Source organism: Bison bison, unplaced genomic scaffold (genome assembly GCF_000754665.1).
Source record: "Bison bison bison isolate TAMUID 2011002044 unplaced genomic scaffold, Bison_UMD1.0 scf7180017864180, whole genome shotgun sequence".
Taxonomy (NCBI): Eukaryota; Metazoa; Chordata; class Mammalia; order Artiodactyla; family Bovidae; genus Bison; species Bison bison.
In genome coordinates this window covers 13,759,653-13,773,032 of record NW_011494752.1, presented here as the reverse complement: position 1 = coordinate 13,773,032, position 13,380 = coordinate 13,759,653, and the positions used below count along the sequence as shown (strand labels likewise).

Sequence of the window (13,380 nt, the reverse complement as noted above, 5' to 3'; positions counted from 1 at the left end):
GTCTCCAAGCATAATTCCCTTCATATTAAAGATGTTTGGATATAATTAGAAATATTTCCTCTCACATTGGGTTAAGTGTATAAATCAATCTCCTATAAATAAGTTGAGTTGTTGGCAACCTGAAAGTGACTGCCTTTGGAATAATGTAAGGTGTTGTTTCAGAGATAGCCATGAGCTGGATTCCCTGGACTTTGTTGCTTGCTGCTCTTGTATTTCACTGAATCGCCTGTGTGAGTCTTTTCGACTGCCTGCACAATTGCAGATATTATACTAGGGAGCAAAATTTCTGCTCTTTACCAGAGCACCAGAAAAAGATAGTTTCTCCCAAGAAGCCATGTTTTTTTTCTCCCAATTTATTGTACTTTTTCAAGGATGCTTGGAAATTTAATTTGACAATTTTCCTCATGAAGAGCAGCCAAAGATACACAGCTTCTTTTTTTTCCTTTGGTTAGTCACTCCTGATTCATTGTCAAATCATTTTTGCCAAGCCAGCAAAATCATTTTCCTTCACTTTTATTTTTTATATGCAAGTTGCTTGTGACATTTGTTTTCTCTATGAAACTCACCATAGAAAACACTAGAAAACAGGGCATTTATCTGTCTAAATATATAACATCTGTGACTTCTCTATCAGTTATCCATGGTATATATTTCACATTTTGCTTACAAACAATACTGGTACATTATTTTCTATTTTGATTTTTAATTTTAAAAATTTGGCTTATCGTCTCGATGGTCTTGCATCTCTTATGTCAGCATTGTTTATCTGGGACTGAGACAAAATTTGCTTAATATACCCTGCTTGGCAACCATTCCTGTATTATTGTACTGATATTTCAGTTGATTCAGTGCAAAGAGGCTGCCTTATGAAAGCAGATATCTGGAGATACTGTTTGTAACAGTCACATGATTTTATTGCTGTAATGGACTATCTAACCGCTATTCCTTACTTCACTAATAATGTAACGGAGATTCCAAGAACAGAAGAGAGTTCACAAATGACACAGCAGTGTAGACACTGGGCACCTGATTCGCAGTCTGGTGTGCTTGCTGGTAACTGAGTAGGTTAAAACCTTTAGGAAGGGTCTTTGGAGACTTGAGTCTGAGAGGGGCTTCCCTAGCCTAGCCTTCATCTGCTTTGTAACCACAGGTGCATCATTTTGCTTTTTTACACACTTTATCAGGAAAATGTTGAGTAGTTTCAGGAAGAGAGAACATTTTAATAATGCTCTCAATAGAGTTCTGTGGGAATTTTAAGACAGCCTTTGGACTACTCTGGATAGAGTTTCCAATAAGTAGAAAATAGACGTTGGTTTTGGTCATTACTGCCAAGTTCTGAGGCACGCAAGTATTTACAGGTGGTGTGAGAACACAGTGAAAGGGGCCAGGGCAGTGAGAAGTGATTCCACATCCTTCCTGAGCCAGTGTGACAGTGTGGATCCAAATTACCTGTGCAACTACTTCCGCACATATGATTAAGTCAATTCTCTCGCAGGGCCATTTAGACTGATGTGCTTTTTATTCAGATGGGAAATCATCATTTAGTCTTTACTTTATGCTGTCCAAGAAGGTTATATTTTTGGCTATGCGTTGCAATTAAATCCAGCTTAAAAAAAATCTTGATTCTCTTGGGAAACTCCTCTAAATAATTCAGGTTGCTACTATATCTAGCTTTTGCACCAAATTCTTATCATTCTGTGGGTTTAATATACATTTGAATAATTTATTTGGGATCATATTTTATTGATACTTGTAATCATTTATTTTGACTCTTTACATAATTATAGGAGGCCATAAAGTCTGGAAACATAGGCTAATAAACAGCCTATTGATATTACATAATATATAGAATAATATTTTGCCTCCAGACTTTATGGCTTTCCTAGAGAGAAAAGTCTCATCTGACTGTTTCATGTGGTTACCTATTATCCAACACATATACTATGAATATATTGTGTACTGGTATTAATGATGAAAATCTTTCTGTGCTAATAATACCCATACTTGGAATTCATATTAGGTACGAATTCAAGGAGAATTAGCAAGGAGAATTCATGATATGCTTCAGGAGGCACCCCTGTGTGAGAATATAACTAGGGCCATTCCTTGCATAGACCTGGAAAATAGATTCATGTTAGAGGAAGTAGGAGCTTTCTGAGTTCCTACTAGACCCCAGTTTCAAGGAAAGATTAGGAAGAAATAAAAGTAATTTCCATATTTCTGTTCATCAGAACAGGCTTCCTTGATCAGTGACAACATTATGGTCTTAAAGTATGACTATTCCCCCTAAGTTGCTTCAGTCGTGTCTGACTCTTTGCGACCCCATGGACTGTAGCTTGCCAGGCTCCTCTGTCCATGGGATTCTCCAGGCATGAATACTGGAGTGGTTTGCCATTTCCTTCTCCAGGGGATCTTCCCAACTCAGGGATCAAACCCGCATCTCCTGCATTGCAGGCAGATTCTTTACCGCTGAGCCACCAGGGAAGCCCCAAAGTATGACTATAGACCTAAAATAAAAGCAAGTGCATAATTACTTCTTAGTGGCAGATCAAATGGGATTGTTTATATTCTATGATTATTTCAGTTTTGACTTTGCTTCAGGAGAGAAAGAAAAGACCAGTCTAAGGGTATTGCTTATACAGTGCCCTATGCTCTTTATTTCCTTTGCAGTAGAGTAGGATAGATGATAATTACAGAGAGAAATGACCAAAGACTTCACATTTTGTGCCTCTCTTCAGTCATCCCATAGCATCAGGACACGATCACTCTTCACTGATGATTTTTGTGTGAACCTCCCGGCTCTTCACCCGCAGCTTGTTGACCTGGGATTCAGCAATGTCAGCCCTTTCCTCGGCTTCCTCCAGCTCATGCTGGAGCTTGCGGAATTTAGATAGATTTGTATTGGATTGTTCCTCCTGAGAATAAAAATGGAATTGTAAGGAATGCATACTGAGCATCTTCATAGACTCTGTAGGCCTAAGGAAAGAAAGGACTTGGCATCTACAAAGTTAGAATACTCAACAGGAGACATTATTATCCTACCACCTCCTGGACTTTGCTTATCATTGAAATTAAGATTTATCTGGGGCTTTATGCTTCATAAAGAATTGCAGCTCTACTTTTGCAACCAAAACAGGGTAACAAATATGTACCACAAGTAAAGCAAGAAATAATATAAAAGCAGGAAAGAAGGCAAGGATAAAATCATGCTTGTTAATGCTTGCTGGAAGATGACGACTGTTCGCTTGAGTTAGATATTCTTCATCACTAAGGATGCATTTCTTAATAGCTTCTTTAAGTGGAAATAAATGTTGGATTTTATTATATGTTATTTTGGCACATTTCAAAGCAATCACTTTTTCCCTCCTACTTTGTATGTAATGATTCTGTTGACAGACTCCTTAATATTAAGTAATCCTTAGTTTGTAGGAATTAAATATATTTAATCACTGATGGACAATTTACTTAATAAAGTATGGGTTTCAGTGACCTAGTAATTTATCTTCACTACAACTATACTCATGAATAAAACTGCCTTTAGTGTCTTTCCCCACTCCTGTTCTCTTTTGGACAGGTTTTGGTATTAGGGTTATGCGAGCTTCTTAAAATGATTTGGAAAGCTTTTCATCTTTTCCCATGCTCTGAAGTGGCTTACATAGCTCAGGGATTATCTGTTCCTTCAAAATTTGAAAGACTTATCTGGAATGAGTTCATTTTCAGAAGGAATTCTGAAGTAACTTATTCAGCCAATTTAATAATCTATATTCTCTTATTTAAGATTTCAACCACCTTGATAGTTACATATTTTGCATTTAAAAAAATAATCTTCTTCCTGATATGGTTTGTCCCCTTTCTCATTTGTAATGTTGTGAGTTTTTACTTTCACTCACTTTTTATTTGATTATATATTTATTTTTATTAATTCCCAAGATATTACTGAGATTAGCTGTTGGAAATAGGATATACTCATTCATTCATTTCTATATTACCTTTAACAGTACCTCTTCATTATTTTACTATTATTTTTAACTTCTTTATTGGACTGTCAGTTTCTTCATTTATTTTTATTTTTGATTCATAATGAAAGCATATAAAGAAATGAATTGTCCTTCAAGGACAGCTCAGACTACATTCAAGGTTTATAAAAGTCTCATCTTCCATGAAATTTTATTTACAGTTAAAAACTATTCAGTAATTGTGTTTTTATTTCAAGTTAATCCAAAAATTTTTTAGGAAAGTCAGTTTTTTAACATTTAAATACTTGGAAATTTTTCTTTATATTTTCTCATCACTTTACAACTTTATCACACTAGGGCTAGAGAATGTATTATTTCTGCTTTGAGATTTTTTTGAGGTTTCTTTGTGGATAGAAGGTCAACTTTAAAAATTAAAAAAAAGTACAAATATTTTTAAGAAGTACTCAGTCTTCTATAATGCAGACAGCTTATTTACTACAGTTAAATAGTAAATCTAAGTACTTATGAGTTTTTCTTAACAGAGGACTTTCTTCCCTTTGTCTTAAGAATACTTACAGCCTCCTCAGCTTGTCTCTTGTAAGATTTCACTTTCGCCTGAAGTTTATCTACCAAGTCCTGAAGTCTGAGAATATTTTTCCGATCTTCTTCCGTCTGAAAGATGATACAAACCACAGAGTCTTAGTTCAAAAGCACACTACTGTTGTGTCATGACATGGGAGCATTTCCTATATATACAAGGAGTGCTTAGCTGATAGAAACTGTTGCTGCACCTGGTAAGTGAGTTCCTTCACTCTCCTCTCGTGTTTGCGCAGACCCTTGACAGCTTCCGCATTGCGCTTCTGCTCACTCTCTACCTCTCCTTCCAGCTCACGCACCTGCAAAGGAGTAGGCGCTTAAGAACTTTGATCCACTAAGGCACTGGGAATAAATGGAAATAGATAGATACTGGGAGACCCACCCTGGCCTCCAGTTTCTGGATTTGCTTCTTCCCGCCCTTCAGGGCCAGCTGCTCAGCCTCATCCAGACGGTGCTGCAGGTCCTTCACCGTCTGCTCCATGTTCTTCTTCATCCGCTCCAGGTGGGCGCTGGTGTCCTGCTCCTTCTTCAGCTCCTCAGCCATCATGGCTGCCTAATTAGCAGTAAAATAAAGCTAGTTGAGGAAGGTGAGACAGCCCATCAAGATTCTAGCTTGACGACCCGGTGTGGCCCTCTGCTCACATCAGTGATGGCCTTCTTGGCTTTCTCTTCTGCGTTGCGAGCTTCCTGGAGAATGTCCTCCATCTCTCCCTGGATTTGCGTGATGTCTGTCTCTAGCTTCTTCTTGGTGTTGATCAGGCTGGTGTTCTGTTTGAAAGTAAGTTATATGCTCTTTTAATCATGTTACCAAAGTACGTAGTGGTGGCCACTGTTTGATAAAAATTTCAGATAAAAATTTGGAAGTCAAATGCTCTTGAATATTATTCTGTTATGTAGTACAATTAATTAAAATAGAAATGTTATAGAATATTTAGCATCTTTGTACATTTCTTATAATTAGACCAAATATCTCTATAATTTTAAACTGCCGTTTACCAGTGAAACTACTCACAAGGATAAAATTATAACATGTTCAAGTATTTCTTTTACCACAATAAAAATGTCAATATTGATAGCCAGGGTCAATAAAGATACTAACACAAAAGAATATGGCAAGTTTTAGAATATTTTAAGAAGTTAATCACTAATAATACATGCAAGATGAAATAGCGAAAGATTTCTCAATAATGCAGTGAAAATTTGGTAGAAGTATAAAACCTGACTGTTATATAAAAAATTCAAGTTTATCTTTTCTGGGTCATAGGCATTTACTGAAGGTGAATTCTTTGTGCTGAATCTTACCTGGGTGTGCAGGAGCTGGACGCGCTCACTGGCATCCAGGAGCTCCTGCTCTGCGATCTTCCTGCTCCTCTCTGTCTGCTCCAGGGTGGCCCGCAGCTCCTCGATCTCAGCCTGCAGCAGGTTGGCTCTGCGCTCCACCATGGCCAGCTGCTCCTTCAAGTCCTCCTGGCCCCGCAGAGCATCATCCAGGTGGATCTGGGTATCCTGTGGAATGAACGATCATTGAGACACCTTGTTCTCAGGGCTGCAGTCACCCACCTGTACTGGGACCATCTCCTGAACCCATTTACCTTGAGGATGGCTTGAGTGTTCCTGTAGTTCTTCAGGGCCTCAGCAGCCATGCGGTTGGCATGGTTCAACTGGATCTCCATTTCATTGAGGTCTCCTTCCATCTTCTTCTTGAGCCTGATGGCGTCATTCCTGCTCCTGATTTCAGCATCCAGCATGGTCTGCATGGACTCCACAACTCTAATGTGGTTCCTCTTCAGCTGGTCAATTTCCTCATCCTTTTCAGCAATTTTCCTGTCAATTTCAGACTTGACTTGGTTCAGCTCCAGCTGGATACGCAGGATCTTGCCCTCTTCGTGTTCAAGAGATGCCTTAACAACAGCAAGGGATGACGTTAGCAGGAATGGACACATTTAGCAGCTTTTCTGCACACCTTTCCTTCCGCTAATTTTGTGCCATTTATTCCTCTGTTCAGTGTATGTGGCTAGTCCTAATTCTTTTCTGAATTTGTTTACAATGTACATTTTTGACTCATACCTCTGCCTCCTCTAAAGCAGCCTGAATTTCAGACTTTTCTTGTTCCACTTGCTTCTTTATTTTCTCCAGTTCATGCATACGTTTCCCTCCTTCTGCGATCTGCTCCGTGAGGTCAGAGATCTCCTCTGTTTGGGTGAAAGACGGGAAGAGACTTGATCAGACAGAAAACAGAAGAGAAAGGTACCTCCAAGGCATGAAAACTATTCAAAGTGAAAGGGACTCACGCTGCAAGTTTTTGTTCTCTCGTTTCAAAGTTTCTAGCTGATCCAAGGACTCCTCGTAGGCATTCTTCATCTTGAACAGCTCGGTACCCAGAGAGCGGGCCTCCTTCTGAGCTGCCTCGAGCTCGGCGTGGGTTTCCTCATACTTCTGTTTCCATTCTGCCAGGATCTGAAACACACACCAAAAGAGGTTACCTGGCTGGAAAGGACAGAGAACAGTGGTGGAGGCCGGAGGCTGTGCAGAAGTTACCTTGTCAAAGTTCCTTTGCTTTTTGTCCAGGGCTGCGCAGGCAGCGTTTGTCCTCTCCACATCGAGCATGAGGTCCTCAACCTCATTCTGGAGCCTCTGCTTGGTCTTCTCAAGGGAGGCGCATTTGGCGTTCACAGCTTCCACGTGTTCCTCAGCAGCCTGCAGACGCTGGGCCAGTTTCTTCCTTGAAGATTACACATGGTTGTAGAGAGAGGGAAACCAAACCGAGAATTATGAACTGTTACCGTGCTGAAAAGTGTGGGGAACTTCATATTAAAAATCTCCTTCATTCAAAAAAATATTGATGAGCTCCTTTTATGAACCAGATGCTGAGTACACTGCAGCGAATAGGACAGAAAAGATCCCTGCCTCATGAAGCTTCCAAAGAAGAGAGAGATAAACAATAAGCAAGTCAGAAAATGCATAGCGACTTATTGCAGATGTAAAGTGCAGTGAAGGAAGATAAAATGGAGTAAGGAGTGGGCAGCTATTCTTAGATATTCAGGGAAGTCCTTTCTGAGGAGGTAATGTTTGAGTCAAGATCTAAAAGAAGTCAGAGAGAGCCAGAGGGAGATCTGGCGGGGGGAGGTTGTTCCAGACACAAGAGGGGCTAACAAATTCCTGAAGCATCAATGAGCTTGGTGTGCCTGACAGCCAGCAATAAGGCTGATTATCTGTGTGAGTTATTCTTTTTAACTAGATTTTAGGCTCAGAGGTCAGTGATGGTGTTTGCTTTATTCATATCCTGTTCTCAGGGGCTGATAATGCCTGGCAGATAGGAGCTAATTAATGAATGTTTGTGAGTTAATTCACTGAATCCTCAAAGGTTCTGTTTCTGTGATTCAATGTTCAACATTCTCTGCACATCCTCTTATATCTGAGCACATACTTGGCCTCCTCCAGCTCCTCCGTGCGCTGGATGGCGTCTGTCTCATACTTGGTCCTCCACTGGGCCACCTCGGTGTTGGCCTTGGACAGCGCCCTCTGCAGCTCGGCCTTGGATTCCTGCTCCTCCTCATACTGTTCACGCAGCAGGTCACAGTCATGACGGGCTGACTGCAGGCCATGGGCCAGGGCATTCTTGGCCTGCGAAGAGAGTTATATGTTCATTTTACTGAATACTTAGTGTTTAATTCTTAAGCTTCAAAACCCTGTAAAAGTTGGTATAATGGACTCCAATTAGGGTCAGGGTAGGGGGAAATGAGTCTTATCTAGTTACCTTTATCTCCTCTTCAAGTTGCCTCTTTAATTCCTCAATCTGTTGAGTAAATGCTTGTTTGCCCCTTGACAACTGAGACACCAGAGCTTCTTTCTCATCTAGCTGACGTGAAAATTCACCTGATAGGCAAATGATATGGCACCACTTGTTAAAGCGAAGAAAAGGTTTTGCAAGACTGTATGAGAAATAAGTTGAAAATCTCAACACCCCCTTTTCAGTTGAGTGCTCGGGTGGTTGAATTCTCTATTGACATCATCATGCTTGATGTCAATTTTCTGATTTTTATGGTGAAAATAACCTAAATGAATAAATGCAGCTTAACTTCTCTTTGTCCTCTCCATAACTGATTCTTTCGGGTTACATTATTGTACAAAACCTGTTAATAACTGTCAAAGAAGGGAGTTAAACTTTTTAATTCCACATTGGCCCTGTTTCATAAGACTTTTGAGAGACTGGGTTATCCATTGCCCTATGCAGGAATTTGGTTCATTCTGGTTTAGCTAAAAGGAAGCACGATCTAAAACAGAAGCCCTGGACCCATGATGGAAAAACCCTTGGCCCCAGGCATCCCTTCTATGTGGCCAAATCCTCAAGGCCTTTGTGGAGCAGAGCTTGGCCCAGTCCTATGGAAGTCTTCACCTCAGCATCGTCCCTAAGTAACCTTGTACGTGGGGGAGAGTCTGAACTGTCCGGTGAATCACATGTTCTCAGTTGCTTTTATTAGGCTCTCACATATCAGTTGTTTTAGACCACATCATCTCCACTTTTAGGCCTCATGGAGGAGGAGAGAGTTACCAGATTCAGTCTGCAAGCGTCCCCTCTGGGTTGTCAGGTCATTGATCAGCCGCTGCTGCTCCTCCTCCTTGGATTTCAGCTCGTTCACTTGGTCCTCCAGAGTTCGGCACATCTTCTCTAGGTTTCCCTGTGAGAGGAAAAGTGGAAGAAGCAAGTGCAGACATTGACAGCTACCATTTCTTCTAAAATAGAAAAAGATTTATTTTGACATATAAAGTAAATTATCTTGTATGTAATATATAGGAATTTTTTCTTTATCTTGTATAATATGATTGCTGTCCTAAGGTGAAGACACACATTGGGAGTTTTAAAAAGCTAATTGTGAAGCTTCATTCATTATTCCAGGCATTCCTTGTATTATCGCTCTTCCCAGATATCACTTTTTTTTAAAAACAAATTTAGGGTTTGGGCAACCCTGTATCCAGTAAGTCTATCAGCACTATTTTTCCAATAGCATTGGCCCACTTCATGTCTCTGTATCACATTTTGGTAATTCTCACAGTATTCAAGCTTCTTTATTATATTTGTTTCAGTGATCTGTGATCTTTGATGTTGGCACTGTGACTCATTGATGGTTCAGATGATGGTTAGCATTTTTTTTTTTTAAGCAAGAAAGCATTTTTAAATGAAGGGATGCATTTTTTTTTTAGGCATAATGCTGTTGCACACTTAATAGACTACATTATAGTGTAAACATCATTTTTATACGCCTTGGGAAACCAGGGAATTTGAGTGGCTTGCTTTATTTTGATATTTGCTTCATTGTGGTGGTCTGGAACCAAACCTGCAATATCTCTGAGGTCTGCCTGTGATAAAAAAATGAAAGATCATGTACTAAAGATTTTGTGAAAAATGTAGTGACATATTTTCAAAAAGCATTTATAAATACTTCACTGCCTACTTATGTACAGTGAAACTGCATGTTGGATAGTTGAGAATTTTGGAGACCTGTGTTCCCCAGTTGGAGTGCTAGAGAACATGGACAGCCTGGTTCGCTGCAGATGTTGTCCTATGTTAATAGTGTGGTGGGGTTAATATGCTCAGCTTCTTTGAATTTTAGTTTCTTCCTATGATTGAGTGGAAATAATATAATACTGGTATCTTTCTTGTTTACCTCCTGGATTACTGCAAAGAACAAATCACCTGTGTGTAAAGGCCCTATGCAGACTGTGCACATAATGGGTCATTGCTGTTAATAACAGTTTCTCGGACTCGGCAGTACCTTGGCTTTAGAGATCGTTTCCACATTGCTAGCAAGGTCGTCGATCTCCATCTTCATCTCGCTCTTCTCCTTCTCCAGCTTCTGCTTGACCCTCTGCAGGTTGTCAATCTGCTCCCCCAGCTCAGCCACACTGTCCGCGTGCTTCTTGCGAAGAGCGGCCGCCGTGGCCTCGTGCTGCAGGGTGGCCTCCTCCAGGTCCCTGCGCATCTTCTGGAACTCGGCCTCCCGCTTCTTGTTCATCTCAATCTGGGCAGAAGTGGCCCCGCCGGCTTCTTCTAGCCGCTCGCTGATCTCCTCCAGTTCCCGGGAGAGGTCTGAGCGTTGCTTCTCTGCCTTGGCGCGGGAGGCCCGCTCGGCCTCGATCTCCTCCTCCAGCTCCTCGATGCGGGCCTGGAGGTGGGGAGAAGCTCACTGTGAGCTCCTTTATGCTCATAACTATGGCTCTTTGAGCCAGACTGATAGAAATATGAACTTACCTGCAACTCTTTGATCTTCTTCTGCAGTTGAATGCCAAGTGCTTGTTCATCTTCAATCTTGCTTTGCAAATTGCTGATTTCAAACTCTTTCCTTTTTGAAAAGTAGTAAAGGATAACAGTTGAGTCCATACTCAACATTGGAAGCAAGTCCATAAACAATTCTTTCATACTTACTTTTTGAGCTTTTCATCAAGTTGTTGTTTTTCATTTTCAATGTCCATTATGGACTCTTGGGCCAACTTGAGATCACCTTCAAGTTTCCTCTTGGCTCTCTCTAGGTCCATGCGAAGTTTCTTTTCTTGCTCCAAGGACCCCTCAAGCTAAATACAAATAATGCTGAGTCAAAAAGAATTGCTTAGCTTCCTTTCAAAGAAAATTTCCTTGACAATCCTAGACTTACGTCATCCACTTGCTGCTCTAGCTTGGTTTTAGCTTTGGTCAGAGTGTTGACTTTGTCCTCTTCTGCCTGCAGGTCATCCAGGGTCTGCTGGTGGGCCTCCTGGAGGGCCTTTTTCTCCTTGGTCAGCTTGGCGATGGTTTCATCCAGACCTGCCATCTCTTCTGTGAGGTTTTTCACCTTAGGAAGTAAAAACACTTTGCATTCATTACATGTTACATTTTGGTGGCTTCCGTTTTTTGCTTGTATTGCCTAGTAATGATAAAAACATAAACTTTCCTTGTATGTTTCATACCTTATTTTCTGTGGCATGTTTCTCCTTCTCAACCTTGGCCAGTGTCAGCTCAAGGTCGTCTATGTCTTTCTTTAGTTCCGAACATTCGTCCTCCAGTTTCCTCTTCTTGGCCGTCAGCTCAGCATTGATCTCTTCCTCATCCTCTGCTCTCTCAGTCACCTCCTTGATCTTAGCCTCCAGCTGGATTTTGGTTTTGATCAGCTGGTCACATCTTTCCTCTGCATCAGCCAAGCCTTCAGCTTCCTTGAGTTGAAAGCAAAATCAAAATTGGGAAGTAAGAATGAAGTATTATACAATGATAATGGTATAAATCTCCCCCATTAATTCTTTGGATTAAACTTTTATGAACCACTTGTCATGTGTGATTGCCAGATGCTCCACATTTTGGGAAAAACAAAATGTATCAGGTATTGTCCTGTTCATTTAGAAGAGTATATTCTACAGTAGGTTAGAAAGCTTAACCCCAACAAGCTACGATTAATTCAGAAAGCAATTAGTGACATAAAAGATCAGAGAAGTTGTTTCAGATATGATTTAATGAATGAAGTGGCATTTGAGTTGGGCTTTGAGAGATGGATAGGACTTGGTTTTGTAGAAATGAACTTATTGGGGGAAGGATCAGGAGAAGGGAAAGCATTCAGAAGTTTCCAGATGTAGCCACTACTAGCAAATTATTTCCCTTTGTAGTCTTGGAGGATGATCCTGGTTATGATACTTTAAATTCTAATTGAGGCATTAAGTAATCAAATTCCTAGCAACATATGTTTCTACTTAAGAGAGTTGGGGGTGGATGGAAAAGAGAGAGAAATTGATAGATACATTCATCAGTGAGCCTCCATATCAGTCTTTGGATACATAAAAGAAGAAAGTGTGCTGCACACAGGCAGGTAGTGAGCATGGTAATATAGGACAGTAGCTAAGTGATTCTCTAGGGACAAGAGAAGAGACTTCAGGATAGCTTTGAAGGGAATGGGGACAGCAAAACAGCTCTTTTCCCTTCTGTAATCTAAAGGAAGGAGTTATTATACCACCCCAACTTGACAGAAGAGACCAATCTTAATCAGCAGGAAAAAATATATGATTTTGTGATGAGTAAATTATACCAAACCAATTCAGTTCACTTCAAATCAAAGACAGTCTCATAAATTACATTTCAGAGTTGATGAAAGCAGTTGTAAAATGATTGGTTCAGGCATAGCAATGAGCAGGCTGGATGGAGGGAGAGAATTGGGGGCAGGTAGAGCAAGTTAAGTGCTGATGCAGCAACCCGAACGTTATATGATGCGCACTGACTATGGAGATGGATTGGAAAGAGCAAGTCTCATTTTAGAGATCAATAACAAACAATAATTCAGTAAAAACTGATGTAGAGTACTATCCTTTATCAGCTGTACACACTGTGATTTAAGATCCATAAACATCTAGAAGTTCAAGGAAGTTGCAGAGAAAACAAATCACTTTCTCCATGCTGTTCTCCCCCTTTGTATTTGGGCTGCTGCTGCTGCTGCTAAGTCGCTTCAGTCGTGTCTGACTCTGTACGACCCCATAGACGGCAGCCCACCAGGCTCCACCGTCCCTGGGATTCTCCAGGCAAGAACACTGGAGTGGGTTGCCATTTCCTTCTCCAACGCATGAAAGTGAAAAGTGAAAGTGAAGTCGCTCAGTCGTGTCTGATTCTTAGCGACCTCATGGACTGCAGCCTACCAGGCTGATAGGCCATAACAGTTCTATAATTGTCCAAGGTTTCCTTTTCCATTTTAAGAATTAGTCTCAAAAGGAATTTTAGAGTATGTAAGAACTTGTAATTTTGAGAAACTATATAACTCAATAAGGTTTTTATAAATGACTAAAGGACTCATAAAAATCAGTTCAGCCACTGACTTAT

At 40.5% G+C, this 13,380-nt stretch overlaps 1 protein-coding gene across 2 annotated transcripts in view; it reads right to left on the bottom strand.

Moving 5' to 3' along the window:
- Positions 1–2,628: 2,628 nt before the first annotated feature.
- LOC104990716 (myosin-2) overlaps positions 2,629–13,380 on the bottom strand; it is a 26,316-nt gene continuing 15,564 nt past the window's right edge. For both annotated transcript variants that reach the window (XM_010843005.1, XM_010843004.1), the window contains exons 23-40: positions 11,496–11,738; positions 11,204–11,380; positions 10,978–11,123; positions 10,804–10,894; positions 10,328–10,717; positions 9,106–9,232; positions 8,311–8,429; positions 7,981–8,177; positions 7,092–7,275; positions 6,845–7,010; positions 6,621–6,745; positions 6,146–6,454; positions 5,856–6,059; positions 5,196–5,321; positions 4,936–5,106; positions 4,748–4,852; positions 4,533–4,628; positions 2,629–2,915 (exon numbers count right to left, since the gene is read on the bottom strand). In XM_010843005.1, the coding sequence (XP_010841307.1) occupies positions 2,763–2,915; positions 4,533–4,628; positions 4,748–4,852; positions 4,936–5,106; positions 5,196–5,321; positions 5,856–6,059; positions 6,146–6,454; positions 6,621–6,745; positions 6,845–7,010; positions 7,092–7,275; positions 7,981–8,177; positions 8,311–8,429; positions 9,106–9,232; positions 10,328–10,717; positions 10,804–10,894; positions 10,978–11,123; positions 11,204–11,380; positions 11,496–11,738 (3,129 nt within the window). In that variant the 3' untranslated portion in view covers positions 2,629–2,762. The remainder of the gene's footprint in view (positions 2,916–4,532; positions 4,629–4,747; positions 4,853–4,935; positions 5,107–5,195; positions 5,322–5,855; positions 6,060–6,145; positions 6,455–6,620; positions 6,746–6,844; positions 7,011–7,091; positions 7,276–7,980; positions 8,178–8,310; positions 8,430–9,105; positions 9,233–10,327; positions 10,718–10,803; positions 10,895–10,977; positions 11,124–11,203; positions 11,381–11,495; positions 11,739–13,380) is intronic.